Raw genomic sequence first — 24,712 nt, 5'->3', positions numbered from 1 at the left:
GAAAAAGAAGGAGCTGAGACACAAACCGTTGGTAGGCTTGAACAAACAAGATGAACTGGCACAGACAGACAGAAAACACAGGTATAAATACCCAGAGGATAAGTGGGGAAGATGGGTGCCACCTGGAGGGGGGTGGAGACAAGCACAAGGACAGGTAAAAGAGATCAGGGCGTGACAAGGTAGATTTAAGATTGTTTTATACATCATTTGGGGTCTCTGTAATCTACAATATGAGGTCCTAATCCGAGCATTAAAGTGCATCCTTGTAGCTGTGTTGACTAATATAGTTAAAATGTTTGCCATGGGGTAAGTTGAGCCAATGGCCACACTTTATGATTACATTTGGTCAGTTTTATGCATAATATGCAGAGTAGTTTTGTAATGTCTTATGCATATGAACTCAAGTGCATTTTTATTGTTTATTGTAGACTTAATCATGCCCGGTGTATACAAACGTAAAACAAGCATCCCCCCTTAATGTTCTTGAGAGTGCAGCCAAGGAAGTGAGAGAAGAGAAGAAGTCCATTCGAGCAGCAGGAAGGGATGAAAAAAATCGTCAGAATGACACTGAAGAGGTACATTGTCAAAAAGGAAAATGAACATCTACCTGTGCGAAAGAGAAGCTTTAATAGAGTAGCAAGGCACATAAGGTCTTATATGATGACATGGAGTATGAGCTTGCTAAATATACAGTTGAAGTCGACGTTTACATACACTTGGAGTCATTAAAACTCGTTTTTCAACCACTCCACAAATTTCTTGTTAACAAACTATAGTGTTGGCAAGTCAGTTAGGACATCTACTTTGTTCATGACACGTAATATTTCCAACAATTGTTTACAGACAGATTATTTCACTTATAATTCACTGTATCACAATTCCAGTGGGTCAGAAGTTTACATACACTAAGTTGACTGTGCCTTTAAACAGCTTTGAAATTTCCAGAAAATGATGTCATGGCTTTAGAAGCTTCTGGTAGGCTAATTGACATCATTTGAGTCAGTTGGAGGTGTACCTGTGGATGTATTTCAGGCCTACCTTCAAACTCAGTGCTTCTTTGCTTGACATCATGGGAAAATCAAAAGAAATCAGCCAAGACCTCAGAAAAACAATTGTAGACCTCCACAAGTCTGGTTCATCCTTGGGAGCAATTTCCAAACTCCTGAAGGTACCATGTTCATCTGTGCAAACAATAGTACGTAAGTATAAAAAATACCATGGGACCACGCAGCCGTCATACCGCTCAGGAAGGAGACGCATTCTTTCTCCTAGAGATGAACATACTTTAGTGCGAAAAATGCTAATCAATCCCAGAACAACAGCAAAGGACCTTGTGACGATGCTGGAGGAAACAGGTACAAAAGTATCTATATCCATAGTATAACGAGTCCTATATCGACATAACCTGAAAGGCCGCTCAGAAAGGACGAAGCCACTGCTCCAAAACCTCTATAAAAAAAGTCAGACTACGGTTTGCAACTGCACATGGGGACAAAGATCGTATGTCAGGAATTGTGAAAAACTGAGTTTAACTGTATTTGGCTAAGGTGTATGTAAACATCCTACTTCAACTGTATCAAGATTTTTGCAGACTAGTTTCATGGGCTTAGTAGCCTCAAATGCAGAGAACTTGCTTACAAATTGGCATATTGAACAACATCCCTGTCTCAGACAACTGGTCAGGAAATGGAAGGACAAGTGATATTGAACAGAGATATCTATATCTGAATGTAGGCATACATTTAATCTATACAATATACCACACCCCTATTCCATGAATTAAACTTTAACCAACCAGAACTATCACCCACTTATCTCAAGGCGTCTCAATTTACGCTGTACACATATGTGGGAACTCCTTCAAGACTGTTGGAAAAACATTCCAGGTGACTTCCTCATGAAGCTGGTTGAGTGTTTGCCAAGCATTTTCAAAGCTGTCATCAAGGCAAATGGTGGCTACTTTGAAGAATCTCCAATCTATTTTTTTGTTTTTTTTGTTTAACACTATTTTGGTTGCTACATGAGTCCATATGTATTATTTTATAGTTTTGATGTCTTCGCTATTATTCTACAATGTAGGAAATAGTAAAAATAAAGAAAAACCCTTGAATGAGTCTGTGTCCAAAACGTTGACTGGTACTGTAAGTGTGGAGACGGTGCGTTAAATTCCTGATGAAGCTTTAGTGTTCTTATAGATTCAAAGGAAAGACAATGTATTCCATTGAGCCTCTTTGTCTGATTAATTAAGTTGTAATACACAATGAATATATACTGTACAGCCTGAGACATGTGTGTGCAAAATTATGTAAATGTTCCTTTCAAGCTAGAATGTTGAATAAAATTACATGTAAACTTGCTCTACCGTTTGTCTGTGTGATTTGTCCTTCTGCTGCTCGAAAATTCAGACCAAATTTCCACAGAGTAGCGTTGTTTACCTGACTTTCACTATGCTGGTCTGTATATCAGTTTGTACTTACGGTTTTTATTTGCAATGCTGAAGCAATTTGCATGTGACATACACTTGCACAATATGGCCTGACCAAAAGGTAAACACATCCAGCTGATTGCAAGGAAGCTTGTTTCGGTGGTCTACGTTCGGTTACATTCGGCTGTTTTTTACACATTGTTCATCAAGTGCAATGAGTCAAGAAGAGATAAAAAAAATACATGCGACAGAAACTACAAGCGCCACAAAAAGTTGGGTAAACAACACTTTCCTGTGGATACCCTATCTCCACCTCCTAAAGCCAGAAGGACCAACATCATGTACAACCGGTAATGTAAGTAATGTCAAATATAATTGTATTGAACATTCTGGCTTATAGATACCATTGTCATTACCAACATTTCCGTGGTTGGAACGACAAGCGAGCGAGTTTGAGAGTTGCAGGTGTAAAATTCAAGCAATCGATCCAGCGAGATTTAAGTGACACAGGAAATAGATGTCTGAAAAAGACAGATCCTCAGGTGGGCGGGGCATGCGTGTTGCTAATTGAAATGACGTGGAAACGACATGGATTCAACCAGGGTGTGCCCTGTGGGTCGAGCTGCATTCAGATTCTGAAATATCTTCAAGATATGTTTTGAGTTTCTCTGTTAGATATCGTGTCTCTCTAAATTGTTGTTTGCATGCTTTTGTTTGGGTTTTTGTTGACCTGAGTTCTCATTGGATGTATCAGGCGATTCAATATCATCACTCAAATGCAATCAGAAAATGTCTATTGACCCCGTTAACAATCCGCATGACATACACACTGTAAGGACCGACGCTGGAGAAGAGAAGCAGTTACACGGAGTTGAACATTTAATGTAGAACAGACATCAAACAGGACAGGAACAGCGTCAGCACCGGGAAACATAACCACATATGAACAGTAATCCTGAAGCAGGGAACAGAGCTTGGGAATAGACAGATATAGGAGAGGTAATGACACAGGTGATTGAGTCCAGGTGAGTCCGATAATTGCTGATGCGCATGACGGGGGATGAAACCTGTGCGTAATGATGGTGGCAGAAGTGCATAATTCTGGGGAGCCTGGCTCCTTCGAGCGCCAGGGAGGGGGACCGGGAGCAGGCGTGACACACACACACATGACAATAATCCCTGATATCGATGCATTTCCTATATGAAACCGATATGAAATGGATCCAATTACAATTTGAGGGTTTTTGCATGGAATGACTTAATGAAAGCCAGCTGGATGGGGGAAATACACCGCTTATGCCAATATTTCTGGACACATCAATCAATATACAACTGCTGACAGTGCAAATAAGCTTGGCATTGCTCCACTTGTGATAAAATTGATATTGATCATGAACTCAGTAGGGAAGACAAATTGCATTGCATTAAAGCCACCCTACTTTTCCTTGGATGGGAGCAGATGCACCCATCCACTTAGAGCGCCAAAGAACAGTTGTTAAGCCAATCACTGTGCACATTCTGGTGAAGAGGATTCTCCAGAGAAGGGACTTCGCCCAATAAACGCTTGGGCTTCACTGACCAAATGGGGTCTATCTGACTGAACAACAGTGAGGAACACGACTAGCAATTAGGGGACACAACAGGCTAGGATGAAGGGAGGCAGAGGAAGAGCGAACGACAGAGACAGCAGACAGCCCACAGAGCCTTAAAATAGTTCTGGGCCCAGCATGGCCCAGGGAGGGCTGTCAGGCTTTCCCTGTGTGAGGTTTCATTATGCTGTCTCGGGGTTGCTGGCAGTGCCCATGCTCACAGGATTAAATTAAGTTTCCTGCCATAGTCATGAAAACACTAAGAATGTCCCCAGGCTCTTTTGTCACATTGTTAACTTGGAGAGTGCACAGATAGGCACACCAGTGTTGGATGTAGGATCTCTGGATACAGGGCAGTATACAGAGAGGAGAGAGGTTATGTAGGGAGGGTAAAGGTTAAGGCACACACACAAGACATGCACAGACACATGCACATAAACACACACAAACACCCACATACCATCCTCAAGGTTATGTGGAAGGCATGGAGAGAAAGTGCATGGACATATAACCAAGCTCAGCTAATACCGGTCTAACTGTCCTGATATTGAGGACGATAGAGATAGCAATAAGGCCTGGACTGTGTACATCACTGTGTGTCCATCCATATGGAGATGTTTTTCCTTACATGTTCAGAATTATATCAATCAGTGTTCTAAGGCACTGCATCTCAGTGCTAAAGGCGTCACCACAGACCCTGGTTCGATCCCAGGCTGTATCACAACCGGACGTGATTGGGAGTCCCACAGGGCGGCATACAATTGGCCCAGCGTCGTCCGGGTTAGGATTTGCCCGGGGTAGGCCATCATTGTAAATAAGAATTTGTTCTTCATTAACTGACTTGCCTAGTTAAATAAAGGTTAAATAAAAAATGTATTAAAATAATTTATGTACAACAACAAATAAGCATTTAAATGTGATTATCAATTAAATAAATATTTGCATGTAGGAGTAACTAATCTACCCCTTGACCTTTAAACATCAGCATTACATTAGATCTAGAATGAACATTGAATATTGCCATATAAGTAAAACCAAAGCAATTAAGCCAACAAATTAAACTCTCATTATGATGAGAAAAACAACAACAAACCATTAAGATCCATTCCACGATTGATGATCTAGCTAGGTCATTTCATTGCTATAGACCAAATGTCCCCACCATATTTGCAGTGGAGATACATTTCCATGATGAACTAATCTAAATGAATGAATTAAAGGAAGATAACATTTTGGTTAATCAAAGACAAGTATTTATCTGTGAGAAAAGCCAAGAGCATTCCCCTAATGATGTCACTGATTGAACTATCTTCTTTGTCAATAACTACATACGTAGGATCTTAATTTGATTATCCTGTTGCAGGATACATTTTCTGAAATGCAGGAAATCAAAAACGTGTGGTATATTTGGTTTGAAAAAGCCTTCTGAAGTTTTTAATTTCCACATGAAATTTCAGACTTGATTTCCGCATATGAAAAATGTATCAGCCCCTACAAAAATGTCCATTGAATATAATCCATGTAATAATTCACATTTCCTGTTGCTGCATGATCATTTTCCTGCTGTTGCAAACTGGCTAAAATTCAATTAAAATAATATTGTATTTGTCACATGCATAGTAAACAATGGGTGTAGACTAACAGTGAAACGCTTAGTTGCGGGCCCTTCCCAACAATACAGAGAGAAAAAATAAATTAAATAAATACACAATGAGTAATGATAACTTGGCTATAGACACTATATAACTATTTATGGCTTGGGGGTAGAAGCTGTTCAGGGTCCTGTTGGTTCCAGACTTGGTGCATCGGTACTGCTTGCCGTGCGTTAGCAGAGAGAACAGTCTATGACTGATTCTACTTCTGTATGAGATTTGAAAGACATTCAAGTCACACTTATAATGACATTTCATGTGCCAGAAATAGGTTCTGAATGTCACGCCCTTAGAGTCTCTGTTTTTCTATATATTTTGGTTAGGTCAGGGTGTGACTGGGTGAGTACTCTAGTTGTTGTGTGTCTAAGGTTTTTGTCACCTAGGGGTTTTGTATGTCTATGTTGGCCTGATATGGTTCCCAATCAGAGACAGCTGTTTATCGTTGTCTCTGATTGGGGATCATATTTAGGTAGCCATTTTCCCATTGTTAGTTGTAGGATCTTGTCTATGTTTAGATGCCTGTCAGCACTAGTTTGTATAGCTTCACGTTTTGTTTGGTTGTTTGTTTTTGTTCATTCATTAAAAAGAGAATGTACGCATACCACGCTGTGCCTTGGTCCGATCCTTATGACAAATGTGACACTGAAGTGCTGAACTGGTCTCACCAAATCTCATTCTTTCATCGCTCCTGATTTATTGTGGGAATTTTACACTATTTGAATGATAGATTCTTACACCTTTCAAATTAAATATCATGTGCTGCTAAAACAATGTTTTCACATAGTAATAACATTAGCACATAATAGCAGTGCCACAAAATTAAAATAATATTAGCCTCATATCCTTGTTTTCACCAGTTTTCTTTCCCATCATTCCATGTGCAGTTTATCTTGTAATTTAAATAGATGGACTGTTTGTGTATTTAGATTCCTAAAGGGGTTGGAGAAGACCCACAGCGCATGCCATATTTATGGAATAGATAAAAGGGTCTGCTACCACGAAAGGAGTGCTCTACATCAGCTGTCAGCATGCAGAGTTTGGCTCACCACAACACAATACAATGGTGTTGTTATCATCCTCTGTGCCACACATTGCATGTGTAGTATTGGTATTATTACTGTATTGGTTCACAGACAGAGTGATGATTTTAGCATGTAAATCTTGCTGGGGAAAAGCCACTACACAACACAACACTAAATAATACTTTAATTGCACTATAACGGTGACAAACATTAACCACAAACTGTTAGGGCCTACAGAAAGCTGTGCCAACAGTAGAGCTTTCTTTTCAGCACCATGGAGTGAATCCTTACCTCCGCTGCACCTGGCTATCAGCGGACCCTTGACTGGCAGCGAAACAGTTCATTCAGCCTAATTTTCTGCCTTTTTAAAAACCATAGCTAATATGGCTGACTTGCTTAAACAAATTTGGTTACTACTGACTCCTTGTGAATTAGTGTAAGTCGTTAAGAATCGCATTCTCCTTCTATAATAACGAATGCCAAAATTAGTTTTGAGTTTTGAACCATACACAAACATTATTACATTTATGTTCAGTGAATTCATAATGTTTCTTCTTGTATCATTAACACTTAACTCTAAGTATAAGCAAGTGCAAGCAAACAAGCTGCGAAGAGGTAGGCCTATTCATTCAGCACTTTCAAAATGGACACCGACAGAAATTCAGAAAGATGTTAGTTCAGATAAATTCAGCAAGATGTTGAGGCCTTAACTTTACTGTTCTTTAAGTCACCACACAGAGAGAGAGAGAGAGACACGCGGTTAGCCTACCATTTGCAGTAATTTATTAGGCCTATGTGGTCTAAAGATGAAGGAAAATACAATCATGAGGGTCCACTTTTATATACAATATACCGACGCACAGACAGTAGATTGTGCAAACAAAACAACCCTCGCAACATCAACTGGAATTACATGGGTCTATTATGGAGCATTTAGTTGAAAACAAATATTTGAATGAGAAGAGACTGTCACTGGCAAACATGGTTACAGACACAACATTATATAGTATCTCTTCTTCGTCAAGAAAAGAACATGAGCTAATTATAATACACAAAGTAAGAAAAACAATGAAATAATTCCAACATCGCCTAAAATTATGAAAAAGATACTAATGAGATTGTCCTATAGAAGCAATAGGCCTATAACAATTGAGATGTACAAACTATGACAAAAGGGAATGATGAGCAGATAAGAGGTAATCCATCATTAAGACATTAAAGAGCGAGCTAAAATGTATGTAGTCAATATAGCTATTGGTTCATCACTTTTGAAATGTACAGTAACATAATTCAGAACATGGGCCGTTCTTACAGTAGTCTCTCTGTACACTAAGTCAGAACCGTAGGATAAATAAAGGGGGCATATAAGCAGACAAAGTAAGCTCTTACAATATTTGATGATGACATTTTTCTAAAACAGGCTATAGGCTACATGTGCACCACCATGTCAGAACAGTAGACTAATTTCAGAGGGGGATCGGAACCAAATTATTATGGTGAGGCACATGGGCTGTTAACAGCTTACTACACAACATACACTTAGTATTACTTTCTTAGCTACTGTATACATATCTCCCTGGCATATTACATAATTTAGGCAGCAGCATACAATAGGTTTTTGGACTCACCGTTGTTGTGCTGTGCTCACTTGAACAGGAAGGTGGCGTGGCAGATCAAACTAGTGTCATCAAAGTCTGGAATTCTCTGGATTTATGGTGCTTTCAAGACAACTGGTAACTCGGAAAAAAACAAGGTCTAATCATTATGTCAGTGATCTTCAGGTCGGAGCTCCAGAAAGACGGACTTTGAATTCTGAGTTGGATGACCGTTCAAAACTAATTTTCCCAGTCAGAGCTTGTTTTTCCGAGTTTCCAGTTGTCTTGAACTCACTGAAGTCTGAGATTGCCTAGTTCCGAGTGTCAAGTTGTTTTGAACGTGGCAGAACGTCATGCTGGATTGGCCCGGGTATCCTGGAAGGATTTTGACCTCATCCCGTCAGTAGAGGATGCCTGGTTATTCTTTAAAAGTGCTTTCCTCACCATCTTAAATAAGCATGCGCCATTTAATAAATGTAGAACTAAGAACAGATATAGCCCATGGTTCACTCCAAACTTGACTGCCCTTGACCAGCACAGAAACCTCCTGTGGCATATTGCATTAGCATCGAATAGCCCCCGTGATATACAACTTTTCAGGGAAGTTAGGAACCAATATACACAGTCAGTTTGGAAAGCAAAGGCTAGCTTTTTCAAACAGAAATTTGCATCTTGTAGCACAAATTCTGAAAAGTTATGGGACACCATGGAGAATAAGAGCACCTCCTCCCAGCTGCCCACTGCACTGAGGCTAGGAAACACTGTCACCACCGATAAATCTACAACAATCAAGAATTTCAATAAGCATCTTTCTACAGCTGGCCATGCTTTCCACCTGGCTACCCCTACCTTGGTCAACAGCCCTGCACCCCCCGCAGCAACTTGCTCAAGCCCCACCCGCTTCTCCTTCACCCAAATCCAGATAGCTGGTGTTCTGATAGAGCTGCAAAATCTGGACCCATACAAATCAGCTGGGCTAGACAATCTGGACCCTCTCTTTCTAAAATTATCCGCCGCAATTGTTGCAACCCCTATTCCTAGCCTGTTCAACCTCTCTTTCATGTCGTCTGAGATCCCGAAAGATTGGAAAGCTGCCGCGGTCATCCCCCTCTCCAAAGGGGGAGACACTCTAGACCCAAACTGTTACAGACCTATATCCATCCTGCCCTGCCTTGCTAAAGTCTTCGAAAGCCAAGTTAACAAACAGGTCACCGACCATTTCGAATCCCACAGTACCTTCTCCGCTATGCAATCTGGTTTCCGAGCTGGTCATGGGTGCCCCTCAGCCACACTCAAGGTCTTAAACGATATCATAACTGCCATCGATAAAAGACAGTACTGTGGAGCCATCTTCATCGACCTGGCCAAGGCTTTCGACTGTCAATCACCGCATTCTAATCGACAGACTCAACAGCCTTGGTTTCTCAAATGACTGCCTCACCTGGTGCACCTACTTCTCAGATAGAGTTCAGTCTGTCAAATCGGAGGGTGTGTTGTCTGGACCTCTGTCAGTCTCTATGGGGGTGCTACAGGGTTAATTTCCCGGGCCGACTCTTTTCTCCGTATATATCAATGATGTCGCTCTTGCTGCTGGTGATTCTCTGATCCACTTCTATGCAGACGTTACCATTCTGTATACATCTGGCCATTCTTTGGACACTGTGTTAACAAACCTCCAGATGAGCTTCAATGCCATACAACACTCCTTCCATGGTCTCCAACTGCTCTTAAATGCTAGTAAAACTAAATGCATGCTCTTCAATCGATTGCTTCCCACACCCGCCTGCCCGACTAGCATCACTACTCTGGACGGTTCTGACTTTGAATATGTGGACAACTACAAATACCTAGGTGTCTGGTTAGACTGTAAACTCTCCTTCCAGACATCTCCAATCCAAAATTAAATCTAGAATTGGCTTCCTATTTTGCAACAAAGCCTCCTTCACTCATGCTGCCAAACATACCCTCGTAAAACTAACTATCCTACCGATCCTTGACTTCGGCGATGTCATTTACAAAATAGCCTCCAACACTCTACTCAGCAAATTGGATGTAGTCCATCACAGTGCCATCCATTTTGTCACCAAAGCCCCATATACTACCCACTACTGCAACCTGTATGCTCTCGTTGGCTGGCCCTCGCTTGATATTCATCGCCAAACCCACTGGCTCCCGGTCATCTATAAGTGCACACCATTATTTGTATTTCTACTTTGCACATTCTTCCATTGCAAAACTACCATTCCAGTGTTTTACTTGCTATATTGTATTTACCTTGCCACCATGGCCTTTTTTGCCTTTACCTCCCTTCTCACCTCATTTGCTCACATTGTATATAGACTTGTTTATACTGTATTATTGACTGTATGTTTGTTTTACTCCATGTGTAACTCTGTGTCGTTGTATCTGTCGAACTGCTTTGCTTTATCTTGGCCAGGTCGCAATTGTAAATGAGAACTTGTTCTCAACTTGCCTACCTGGTTAAATAAAGGTAAAATACAAATAAATAAAATAAAAAAGTATTTGCAAGGTGAAGCCCCGCCTTATCTCAGCTCACTGGTCACCATAGCAACACCCACCCTTAGCACACGCTCCAGCAGGTATATTTCACTGGTCATCCCCACAGCCCATCTGTAAATAGCCCACCCAACTACCTCATCTCCATATTGTTATTTATATTTGCTCTTTTGCACCCCAGTATTTCTACTTCCACATTATCATCTGCACATCTTTCACTCCAGTATTAATGCAAAATTGTAAGTATTTCGCCACTATGGCCTATTTATTGCCTTACCTCCCTAACCTTACGACATTTGCACACACTGTATATAGATTTTTCTATTGTGTTATTGACTGTACGTTTGTTTATCCCATGTGTAACTCTGTGTTGTTGTTTTTGTCTCACTGCTTTGCTTAATCTTGGCCAGGTCGCAGTTGGAAATGAGAACTTGTTCTCAACTGGCCAACCTGGTTAAACAAAAAAATGTAAATGATGACTGCTTGTCTAGCTTGCTAGCAAAGATTTTGAAAGTATGATGTTGACATGATCCGTCCAATCAAAGCTACGGTAGATATAACGTTATTTGACGTCATTTTATATGTGGAGAAATTACCTTGGGCCTTCTTGGATGGGAACTTGTGATGTAAATCTATGGCAGCACTCAAGGGGGCTTGAACTGCCCTGCTCTTCCTGTAGATTTTGCGGGGACGTAGTATCCCCATGAGTGTCAGAACACTGAGCCAATCACGGCACAACTAGAGAAGATGACCAATGCCTACGGTCTGTATTTTCTGCTGAGCACTGAGTTAGGCTGAAACAACTACATTTTGGAGCTGCCTTACTCACGAAAGCAAGAAAGAGACCATGTTTGTATGATACGAATTAATGCCACATTAACTTGCAAAACAGAAGATAAAAATCTAATTTAAAAAATCTATATTTTTTAGCTAAAGTGCCCCACCTAGTCTGAATGACAGGTTCCCGCTGTATAGACAAGCTATGACCAATTATGATAGTAATAAAACAGCATATGGGTGTTGTTCATTCAACTGTTTTCTACAGTATTTAAACTTAGCTCATACATGCATGAGGCTGGTTAGACCAAGAGGTTGTATTTTGCAATAACATCCCACAAGGGCATGCAGTTACTTTTCAGGAATGTAAGTACCTTGCTCAAAGGCATATAGACAGAATTTATATGTAGTTGGCTCGGGGATTTGAACCAGCAATTTTTCAGTACTGGCCCAATACGCTTAACTGCTAGGCTACCTGCTGTTTCTCTCAGTTAGCTCTTGTCTTTGTTCCTCTGTTCCTCCACTCTTCTGCAGCGTAAGGTTCTTTCTGCTGGAGATAAAAAGAGAAGCTGTCTATTTATGGTCTAACAGCTTCCTCTGGCTCCGGTATTAAAGAGGAGATTCTGAACCGTGTCTGAGCCAGGAGCACCTGACTTGGGACCAATGCTTTTATCTTACCTGGGAATGAGAGGAGCCGTGCTCACACGCACGTACAGCGCCCACACGCGCACGCACACACACACACACATATGTACACACACACACCTCTGAAATAGACACTCTATGCAGCCCACTGAGGGATGAGCAATACTCAGAACTAACTAAGCAAATACAATCATATACAATGCTATCCCTTAAAATACACTATGGAGGTCACACTTCATGTTTACAAACACGAAGGTGAGATATGGATAAGTATGCAAAGTTATTAATGAAGAGCAAAGCCTCCTACATTATCACCATAAACTCATTGTGGGGTACAAGACATTTAGTACCTTTGAGAACTGGGGTTTCTCATTGGCACATAGTGAAAATGAATGTCCTTTGCCTTCTCTTTTCATGTATGATAATGAGGACGATATACATATTTACAATGACAGCCTACACCGGCCAAACCCTAACGACGCTGGGAAAATTGTGCTCCACCCTATGGGACTCCCAAGCACAGCCAGTTGTGATAGCTTGTACTCAAACCAGAGTCTGTAGTGACACCTCTAGCGCTGAGATGCAGTGCCTTAGACCGCTGCGCCATTTGGGAGCCCATATGGGTCTCACTAGATGGAAATGGATAGATATTTCCTCTGGATGAGGTGATGCCCTCATCAGAAGGACACAGACAAGAGGCCTAGGCTACATTTGTAATCATTCTCCTTTGCATCTGTCATCACTCTTCAGGGACTTCACTGGCACTCTGATGACAGTCCCGGTCTCAGGATGCTACAGTATCTATAGGAGGACAGACTCATTGTAATGGCTGGAAAGGAATTAATGGAACTGAGTCAAACTTACGGTTTCCATATGTTTGATGTATTTGATACGGTTCCATTTATTCCATTCCAGCCATTACAATGAGCCCATACTCTTATAGCTCCTCCCACCAGCCTGCTCTGCTGTACACCCTTACAGTGAAAACCGACTACAAAGGCATTGAGAATATCGCTCATCCGCAATTCCTCCTTGTCCAATATTATTTCTGTTAAAGAAAAAGATACAAAGAGATGAGTGTGAATGGGAGCATGCTAAATGTGGGTGAAATCTTTCCTTCCCTATTGAGTGAATGGAATTTGCCATTGCTTAATTTCTGTCCATTATGTTCAGAAATAAACATTTACAGCTTTGAAGCAAATTATAATGATTATAAAGGGGGGTGGGGGGGTGGTGGTGAAGTAATAGTGGATGTTTTCATGCCAATAGGCCTATATGCAATGGCATGCAACAATCCCTTAGCAGAATTGTTTGGGGAAATGTCTTGATTGTCAAACAGTCAATATAGCTAGTCATAATATGAATTACCATATCCTTATAACACCAAGAAAACTGTCCTAAAGAAAGATCCTTTTAAACACAATTGTCTCTCTGACTCTACCAATTCAATCTAAACCCTGCGACTGAAGATTTGCCAAAGGAATTCTAGTTGATTCTAAACAAAAAAGGCAAATACAGTTTTATGTCTGAGTTCACCTCAGAGATTCTGTAAAGCCATAAAACTCAAACACTCACGCGTGGTGAGATCATGCGGAACTTTGTACAATTTACTCTCATTCAAATCAAATCAAATCAAATGTATTTATATAGCCCTTCGTACATCAGCTGATTTCTCAAAGTGCTGTACAGAAACCCAGCCTAAAACCCCAAACAGCAAGCAATGCAGGTGTAGAAGCACGGTGGCTAGGAAAAACTCCCTAGAAAGGCCAAAACCTAGGAAGAAACCTAGAGAGGAACCAGGCTATGTGGGGTGGCCAGTCCTCTTCTGGCTGTGCCGGGTGGAGATTATAACAGAACATGGCCAAGATGTTCAAATGTTCATAAATGACCAGCATGGTCGAATAATAATAAGGCAGAACAGTTGAAACTGTAGCAGCAGCACAGTCAGGTGGACTGGGGACAGCAAGGAGTCATCATGTCAGGTATTCCTGGGGCATGGTCCTAGGGCTCAGGTCCTCCGAGAGAGAGAAAGAAAGAGAGAATTAGAGAGAGCATATGTGGGATGGCCAGTCCTCTTCTGGCTGTGCAGGGTGGAGATTATAACAGAACATGGCCAAGATGTTCAAATGTTCATAAATGACCAGCATGGTCGAATAATAATAAGGCAGAACAGTTGAAACTGGAGCAACAGCACGGCCAGGTGGACTGGGGACAGCAAGGAGTCATCATGTCAGGTAGTCCTGGGGCATGGTCCTAGGGTTCAGGTCCTCCGAGAGAGAGAAAGAAAGAGAGAAGGAGAGAATTAGAGAACGCACACTTAGATTCACACAGGACACCGAATAGGACAGGAGAAGTACTCCAGATATAACAAACTGACCCTAGCTCTCTGATGCAAGTGTTCAAACCTCTCAACACAACCTATAGCCTAGTCTTGAAATCAAAGTAAAAGTGTAAAAAGTACTAGCCTACATACAGTACCAGTCAAAGGTTTGGACACCTATTCATGTACTCATGGCAGGGTTTTTCTTTATTTAGACTATTTTCTACACTGTTGAATAATAGTGAAGACATCAAAACTATGAAATAAGACTAATTTAATCATGTAGTAACCCAAAAAGTGTTAAACAAATAAAACAATATTTTATATTTGAGATTCTTCAAAGTAGCCACCCTTTGCCTTGATGAAAGCTTTGCACACTCTTGAAATTCTCTCAACCAGCTTCATGAGGTAGTCACCTGGAATGCATTTCAATTAACAGGTGTGCCTTGTTAAAAGTTACAAGGTGGAATTTATTTCCTTTTTAATGCGTTTGAGCCAGTCAGTTGTGTTGTGACAAGGTAGGGTTGGTATACAGAAGATAGCCCTATTTGGTAAAAGACCAAGTCCATATTATGCAAAGACCAGCTCAAATAAGCAAAGAGAAACGACAGTCCATCATTACTTTAAGACATGAAGGTCAGTCAATGCGGAACATTTTAAGATCTTTGAAAGTTTCTTCAAGTGCAGTCGCAAAATCCATCAAGCACTATGATGAAACTAGCTCTCATGAGGATCGCCACAGAAAAGGAAGACCCAGAGTTACCTCTGCTGCAGAGGATACGTTCATTAGAGTTACCAGCCTCAGAAATTGACAATTAACTGCACCTCAGATTGCAGCCCAAATAAATGCTTCACAGAGTTAAAGTAACAGAAACTTCTCAAAATCATCTGTTCAGAGGAGACTGCGTAAATCAGGCCTTCATGGTCGAATTGCTGCAAAGAAATCACTACTAAAGGACACCAATAATAAGAAGAGACTTGCTTGGGCCAATAAACATGTGCAATGGACATTAGACTGGTGAAAATCTGTCCTTTGGTCTGATGAGTTCAAAACATACCTCCAGGCTGTGTAAGGGCTATTTGACCAAAAAGGAGAGTGATGGAGTGCTGCATCAGATGACCTGGTCTCCACAATCATCCAACCTCAACCCAATTGAGATGGTTTGGGATGAGTTTAAAAAACATTTTTTTTACCTTTATTTAACTAGGCAAGTCAGTTAAGAACAAATTCTTATTTTCAATGACAGCCTAGGAACAGTGGGTTAACTGCCTGTTCAGGGGCAGAACAACAGATTTGTACCTTGTCAGCTCGGGGGTTTGAACTTGCAACCGGTTACTAGTCCAACGCTCTAACCACTAGGCTACCCTGCCGCTTGGACTGCAGAGTGAAAGAAAAGTAGCCAACAAGTGCTCAGCCTATGTTGGAACTCTTTCAAGACTGTTTGAAAAGCATTCCAGTTGACTACCTCATGAAGCTGGTTTAGAGAATGCCAAGTGTGATCAAAACTGTCATCAAGGCAAAGGGTGGCTACTTTGGGTGGAACACTTTTTTTGGTTACTACATGACTCCATATGTGTTATTTCATAGTGTTAATGTCTTCACTATTATTCTACAATTTAGAAAATAGTAAAATAAAGAAAAATTAGTATGTGTGTCCAAACTTTTGACTGGTATTGTATGTGTCAAGATAGTCATATACATTGTCGTTCCTGCGCGCTGCGTATGATGCGATGTGCAATGATGAAATAATGACTTCCATTTAAAAAAAGAAAACATTCATAAAATGCCTCCCGCTGTTTTAATTCATGACCTAACGTTTGTCAGAAAGAATCAGAAGCCCTGTTTTTTTTTTTATAATAATAAAAAAAAGCTTTCACAGTGTATGAATATTTCAAGAAGTTGGGTGGTGACTTGTGAGACAAATTTGCCGACGGCATTCCTATTGGTTTAGTGGGAACGTGATGACACTGAGGACTTCGGCATAATATTTTATAAAGCTTCTCTGTCGGTGGTGAGCCATTGCGAAAAAGACGACAGTTAACTCCTAATAGGTGAACTCAAGCGTTGGAAACCGAGAGCAACCTCGAGATTACTACTGTACATCATGAGTGAGGTAGGATCATTTTTTTATTGTGAATGAACATTTTTAGAATGGAGAAGTATTTACACACGAGCACAGCTCTTGTGTGAATAGCCTAGTTCTGAATACATTGATGTACATAAAATAGGTATCTTTCAATATTCCTCATGCTCCATAACCGATTGATTGCTACAGTACTACCAAATTATGTGGTTTATTTACCTTGAATCCACTGATGCTGCGAACTGACATGATTCACGTTTGCAGATTTGGTTGCTGCACCATAAAAGTCTGTACTATCCTCAACTCAACTGTCGTTTACAAATGTTTAAATGGGTTTACGAGTGGACTAAAAAACTTGAGCCTACCCTTCATTCATGGGTACTTAGTTGCAATATGACCACGAAACTCTTGTTTATGACTTTACAATAGATATGTCAGAAGCCTAATTATTTTTCGATTAAATGTGACATATAAGCGGGAACTGTACCAATTGGAACAGGTTTTAAGTAATTGTTGCATGGACAGGTGAATTCCGGGTGCCTAGAGTATAGTAATTCATTTCCAGTCTTAGGCTAATGAGTGTATTGAGAATATCACAGTTCAAAATGTCTTATGAAGAATAACTTTTATTAAGATACAATGTCAATGATTCCTCACCATGAATTGCAATGGCCAATATACTATAGCACCATGTAAACATGTCTTAATTTCCTTGAGGAACAAATAACTTGATGACTGCCATTAATATGTTTCCTATCACTCATTCGAGAACGAATTATCTTTTCCTCTCAATTCATATAGGTGATTACTGAGATGGTTACTGGTTACTGGCTACTCAATATACAGCAAGGTCATAGGCAACTAGAGCACTTCCAACTTCACAGGGGTTTACAGCTTGGAATGGGAAACTGCTGTTAGGTTTTCCCACAGCTAACTGGCCTCTGATCCTTAGTCACAGATGTTCTAGCTTGATTCATTTCAAAGTGGTTGGAGGGGGATATTAATAGCCATTTTTGCTGTCAGAGCAAGAACATTTTATCAGGCAGAGTTTCAAAGTTCGTTATTGAATATTCACACATTGGTGGAGGTCACCAATCCCTTTTGCAGCTATGGTGTTAATAGCATGCCTATATGTGACAATGTCATAAACTTTAGTGTTAATATAGTTCCATAATGCCATAAACTTTGGCACTGTGCACATTACAGTGTTAAAGGTCCAGTGCAGCTGTTTTTTATGTCAATATCAAATTATTTCTGGGTAACAATTAAGTACTTTACTGTGATTGTTTTCAATAAAACATGTTTTAACCTTTATTTAACTAGGCAAGTCAGTTAAGAACAAATTCTTATTTTCAATGACAGCCTAGGAACAGTGGGTTAACTGCATTGGTCAGGGGCAGAACGACAGTTCTGGGGATTCGATCTTACAGCCTTTCGGTTACTAATTCAACGCTCTAACCACTAGGCTGCCGCCCCTTAAAATGCTCAATACTGTTGAGCGATTAGTGCTTTCTGAGGTCGTTTCGGTTAAATTATGCAAAAAATAATTAAGGTTTTTGATTTCGGTATAACATTTAATTTTTTTACATCAAAGACATGAAATATAGCTTTTTTTTAGGTAGCATTCAATTGCCAAAACTTTGAAAATATTCCATTGTCTCTGTTAGGTCTACATTGGGTAGACATCCATAGGAAAATAGGAAATTACTGTAAAATAATACAATATTTCAGTTGTGTATAGTACTTAATTTTTATTTGATTACTTTATTATCAAAAAATTCCTTAAAGTCATCTCATCTCTGTTCAGGCAGTAGCAGTCTGCCAGCCAAACCTAACGTTATCTATGTGCTCCCCATACTGCACTGTCTTTAGTCATCCTATTTAGCTAGCCTGCCTAATTAGCCTATGCTGCAGAGCTGTCAGATGTATTTTTTTTAACTAATTCTTCAAAGTAGACAAGGCATACTTTCACAAACTGTCTCTGTCCCTCTCGTTTTTGTGTTGTGTACATTCCTCGCTCATGCGGTCTGTTTCTAACCTAATATAGCAGGCATAAAAGTGTATCCGTCCAGAGATCTGTATATAATGATGGGATGCTCATGTCGCCGCCCTAAAAATGGGAGTCGTTGTCCCAAAGACGGGAAGGCAGGCGACAAATTTAGGTCCAAAATAAGCCTATAGAAACGCATTGGGCTTATTTTGGACAGATTTGGGCGAGAATGAAAGCTCTCGCTTTGTCTCTTTCTCTCTGATCTATCTCCGTCAGAGACTGAAAAACTGGTTAATTAGTTAATTACCACGTTTCTGAGCTGAACTAGGTTGAATATGTGCTTAATGAAAACTCCCCTCAGTCCAGCGTCCCACATAGTTCTTGACTTGATTTCTGTCGTGAATGATTTGATTTCTCTCTAGAGCTCACAGAAAAACAGAACTTAATGGAATTGAAGTAATTGAACAGATGTCGGTCAATTAGTTGTTTAATAACCACCCAAAAAACTAAATGTCGGTTAATCGCTCACCAGAAATGGTCAAAAATAAACCAAAATAGCTTCTTAGCAAGAGCAATTTCTCAATAAATAATGTTACTAGGACTGTCTGGGAGTGGTCTGAATTGGCAGGGGGAAACGGAATACTAGCAGAGAGGCTTGGAACTCTCTTTCTTATTGGTCTGTTAACTCATTTACTGCCTGGTGATGTCAAAACTCCATCCCACCAAAACAGGCTGAAAACAGCCCTTACATTGAAAGGGCATTATCATAATTTTCACAATTTCACAGTATTATTCCAACCTCATAGTGTGTAAATATATATAAAACACAGATAAATCACGTTTTTGACTGCACTGGGCCTTTAAGTAATTTGACTGACAGCATGCAATACACATATTTGCTGACCTAATGTTGAATATCCATGTTGTAATGGTGTTTTCCATGCTTTGTCCACCCATATACTCTTTACATACTGTAATAAGCTATAGACATATCCCATCCAAGTATCTGACATTTTGTTAGTTTGAATTGGGACACAAGTATTATGAATTGTCTGTTAGCTTATTGTCTGTTAAGTCAGATGTTCAGCTCTCAATTCTGCTGTCACAATTGTGGAAAAATAAAAAGTGAAAGATTAAAGAAGGCTTTTCTACCACCCAGGGAATTAACAGGCTTTGTGCTCTTACTGTGACATGCTGTCTTCAGAACATGAGTGACAAGTTAGCATTTGAGTTTACTCAAACATTTAGGCTGGTAGCACAATGACTCTGGGGTAGACTGAAGTGAGGATGCCACTGTCACTTTACGGACATTTTGTGCTGAAAATACCATCTGAGTTGTGGAAGAAACCCGCTGGGCGTGTGTGCCCGTGCGTGTGTGCACGCCTGTGCCCAACTGCGTATGTGTGTCCGCCCGTGTGTGTGTGTCCGCCGGTGTGTGTCCACCCATGTGTCCACCCATGTGTGTGTGCGTGTTGAGGTTGCCTGAGAGCACTGTGATCCCTGAAAATCTGCATCAGCAGCAGACTGGTAACCTCTCCAGACACTGTGGATCCTCTCTTAAGACTAGAGGTCGACCGATTATGATTTTTCAATGCCGATACCGATTATTGGAGGACCAAAAAAAGCCGACATCGGCCGATTTTTATATATACATTGGTAATAATGACAATTACAACAATACTGAATTAACCCTTATTTTAACATAATATAATACATCAATAAAATCAATTTAGTCTCAAACAAATAATGAAACATGTTCAATTTGGTTTAAATAATGCAAAAACAAAGTGTTGGAGAAGAAAGTAAAAGTGCCTTATGTGCCATGTAAAAAAGCTAACGTTTAAGTTCCTTGCTCAGAACATGAGAACATATGAAGGCTGGTTGTTGAGTCTTCAATATTCCCAGATAAGAAGTTTTAGGTTGTAGTTATTATAGGACTATTTATCTCTATACTATTTGTATTTCATATACCTTTGACTATTGGATGTTCTAATAGGTACTTTAGTATTGCCAGCCTAATCTCGGAGGTTGATAGGCTTGAAGTCATAAACAGCGCAATGCTTGAAGCACAGCGAAGAGCTGCTGGCAAATTCACGATTGCTGATGAGCCTGCTGCTGCCTACCACCACTCAGTCAGACTGCTCTATCAAATCATAGACTTAATTATAATATAATAACACACAGAAATATGAGCCTTAAAAGTTAATTAATATGGTCAAATCCGGAAACTATCATTTCGAAAACAAAACGTTTATTCTTTCAGTGAAATACGGAACTATTCTGTATTTAATCTAACGGGTGACATCCATAAGTCTAAATATTGCTGTTACAATGCACAACCTTCAATGTTATGTCATAATTATGTAAAATTCTGGCAAATTAATCACGGTCTTTGTTAGGAAGAAATGGTCTTCACACAGTTCCCAACGAGCCAGGCAGCCCAAACTGCTGCATATACCCTGACTCTGCTTGCACAGAACACAAGAATAGTGACACAATTTCCCTAGTTAAAATAAATTAATGTTAGCAGGCAATATGAACTAAATATGCAGGTTTAAAAATATATACTTGTGTATTGATTTTAAGAAAGGCATTGATGTTTATGGTTAGGTACACATTGGTGTAACGACAGCGCTTTTTTTGCGAATGAGCTTGTTAAATCACCCGTTTGGTGAAGTAGGCTGTGATTCAATGACAAATTACAGGCACCGCATCGAATATATGCAACGCAGGACACGCTAGATAAACTAGTAATATCATAAACCATGTGTAGTTAACTAGTGATTATGTTAAGATTGATTGTTTTTTATAAGATAAGTTTAATGCTAGCTAGCACCTTACCTTGGCTCCTTGCTGCACTCGCATAACAGGTAGTCAGCCTGCCACGCAGTCTCCTCGTGGAGTGCAATGTAATCGGTGTCCAAAAATGCCGATTACCGATTGTCATGAAACCTTGAAATCGGCCCTAATTAATCGGCCATTCCAATGAATCGGTCGACCTCTACTTAAGACACAGGCTAAGGGAGGCTTCCAGTCTAACAATGCCCTGGGACAGGAAGCTGCTCCAAGTTTACATGAGAACAAGCAGAAGTTATTCAAGTGCATATTTATTTACAGTCTAGTGCTCTTCATTTCTAATTTCTTACTGTTAGTTTGGTTTCAGAATTTAGATTTGGAAAGGAAATTAAAGGAATGTACCTCATTGTGCTTAGGCTATAGTTGTTTATTTAGTTTAGTTCACCACAATGACAATGAAATGTTTATATTACACAACAGGAATTATAATGGGTGTTGAATTATTGGAAGCTTGCCAGCCCTGAACTACGGGAAATGAAACGTCAAAGATATACACGGCAACCTGAGCCTCCCATCTCCCGCTGATTCAGAGAAGTGTTTTTCTGCTTAGTTGATGTGTTTTGTCAAGCTCATAGAGAGCAGAGTTTTTCTCAATCAAAGTCAGCTGCCTCTCCCCCACCAAATTTGGCATGAAGCCAGTAACTGAAGCAGAGCAGCCAGCACGTTCTGGATGGAATAGCCTAGCACTGGTCAGTAATGCAGCACTTTGCACTCTCCCCCTCCTCCTCCCCTTCCATCGTCCACACGTACTTCCTCTCAGCACAAAAGTGCACAACTCTGGGCTATTGTTTTGACAGCATGTGAAAGGCTGTCAAAAATATATATTTCTTAGCCAGGCTTTTAGTCTAGTGAATCTACTTTTCAGTTATCAGGGATTAAACATTTAGCTGAATAACCTGAATGTCAAGAGCTTTACACTTGTCAAAATAATGAAATTATGAAAAGACAAGCTGTCTGAAAACTAGCATTCTCTGGGGTGATGGAGGACTATTATTGGGAAATGCTGATGTAGCTACTTTCCCGATACTCCCTGTCTTTCCATTACCTAGAGCAGGGCTCTCCAACCCTGTTCCCGGAGAGCTACCCTCCTGTAGGTTTTCAGTCCAACCCGAGTTGTAACTAGAATCAGGTGCGCTAGATTAGGATTGGAGCAAAAACCTCTCCAGGAACAGGGTTGGAGTCCTGACCTAGAGTGGAGACTGTGTGTACTGTAAATTACTGACACAAAAAAAAAAACCTTTATGGTGGCTGTGTCAGTTGATGTGCAACACACAGCCCCACTCAAGCAATTGGCCAATCAATCATACCTGAACATCCTATACGACCTGTTGCTTGGCCTCAGAAATCATGTTCCTATCTTTTGTGGCCCCCATTTTATGATGAAGATAGATACCATCGTCTCCTCGTTTGTGTGTAATGACAAAGCTCTTTTAGAAATTAATCCAACATTACTTCAGGGAGCATAAACTTCTTACTAGACTCATTTTCCGTCCGTTTTGAATCGCATTAAGACATCAATGCACATTTTCCTGTAATTCAATATCATTGCAACATATATGTACAGTAGCACCATGAATCGTAACATCTTACTGTCAAGTCATCAGTGTCAGTGGTCATGGGTGTTATCCTCCTGCATACAGGGTTCCAACTAATTTCCTATTCGGAACAGAACGTTCAACTGAACTGCAGGATATTCTTGGATCTTATTCATCTTACCTCAGCACCTCCCCTTCACATCTTAGTATATGCTTATTAAGATCAAAGAGGTCTTGTATCACAGTGCTGTAACCTAATGCAGCAACACAGACGTGTTCGACACTGAAATCAGTGTACAGTATGTGCAGGAACTGGGTGTGTTCTTATGTGGGGTTTTTTCTCACCTCAAATTTTTACGACCTGCAACACTTTTTAACAAGTCTCACCAGCTGTAGAATGGATAGAGAAGCTAATTACTTGACAGTAAATTAGCATACGCTCAGCCCAGATCCATCCTGCCAGGTCATTATCACATGTTCCAGCTCCTTGGAGTATTAAGAGTTCTTAATATCTAAAGAAAGCTGCCAATTATTTTGAGGACTGCTATGAGAGACCATATGCCGTGTTCCACCAATTTGCATTTTCCTCTCCTTATTTCCTATTTCAGAGTAAATCCAAGAGTCCTTGATGTTCATTCATCGAAAAAGCCGTTTAAATCCACTTTAAGGGACAATAGGAATTTGACACTTGTCTTCAATAACCACAAAACATTTAAACTTGGATGACAGAGGTGTCGTGCGATATTCACTACCCCTAAATCTACAGACAATGTGACCAGGCTAGGACTGAATTTAAGAGACCTTAGCTAGAAGACGTGGCGGGTTTACTAGAATCGCTTGGCTTTGCTTGAAAAACAAGTGAATCACTTATATAGGTCCATCTATAAAAGCATCCTCCCTTTCTGCAGATATTATCAGTTTGCATGATGGCAGACATGCCAAATAGAATCTTTCAGCGAGGAAAAATAGTATTTCACTCAGTTCATGAACCCATCTAGATACCCACCTCCCTATCTATTCATGACCAAAATCACATTACGGTTCATACAGTGCCTTCAGAAAGTATTCATAACCCTTGACTTATTCCACATTGTGTTGTGTTTTTTCTCACCCATCTACACACAATACCCCATATTGACAAAGTGAAAACATGTTTTTTTTAAATTTGTGCAAATTTATTGAAAATGAAATACAGAAATATCTAATTTACATAAGTATTCACACCCCTGCGATTGCAGATGTGAGTCTTTCTGGGTATGTCTCTAAGAGCTTTCCACAGCTGGATTGTGCAATATTTTCTCATGATTATTCTCAAAATTCTTCAAGCTCTCAAATAGGTTTTTGATCATTGCTAGACAACCATTTTCAGGTCTTGTCATAGATTTTCAAGTCAATTTAAGTCAAACTGTAACTCGGCCACTCATGAACATTCACTGTCTTCTTTGTAAGCAACTCCAGTGTAGATTTGGCCTTGTGTTTTAAGTTATTGATCTGCTGAAAGGTGTTTTAATCTCCCAGTGTCTGGTGGAAAGCAGTCTGAACCAGGTTTTCCTCTAGGATTTTGCCTGTGGTTAGCTCCATTCCATTTATTTTTTATCCTGAAAAACTCACCAGTCTTTAACGATTACAAGCATACCCATAATATGATGCAGCCACCACTATGCTTGCAAATATGGAGAGTGGTACTCAGTAATGTGTTTATTGG

At 40.2% G+C, this 24,712-nt stretch overlaps 1 protein-coding gene across 1 annotated transcript in view; it reads left to right on the top strand.

The window, feature by feature from the left end:
- Window positions 1-16,319: 16,319 nt before the first annotated feature.
- LOC149972401 (calmodulin regulator protein PCP4-like) overlaps window positions 16,320-24,712 on the top strand; it is a 48,440-nt gene continuing 40,047 nt past the window's right edge. The window contains exon 1 of the mRNA XM_090218684.1: window positions 16,320-16,656. Coding sequence (XP_090074810.1) covers window positions 16,648-16,656 — 9 coding nt within the window. The 5' untranslated portion in view covers window positions 16,320-16,647. The remainder of the gene's footprint in view (window positions 16,657-24,712) is intronic.

This window comes from Oncorhynchus mykiss, chromosome 24 (genome assembly GCF_057628025.1).
Source record: "Oncorhynchus mykiss isolate SJ-2025 chromosome 24, ASM5762802v1, whole genome shotgun sequence".
Classification (NCBI taxonomy): Eukaryota; Metazoa; Chordata; class Actinopteri; order Salmoniformes; family Salmonidae; genus Oncorhynchus; species Oncorhynchus mykiss.
Note: the sequence above shows the minus strand (reverse complement) of the source record. Positions and strands in the feature narration are given on the sequence as shown.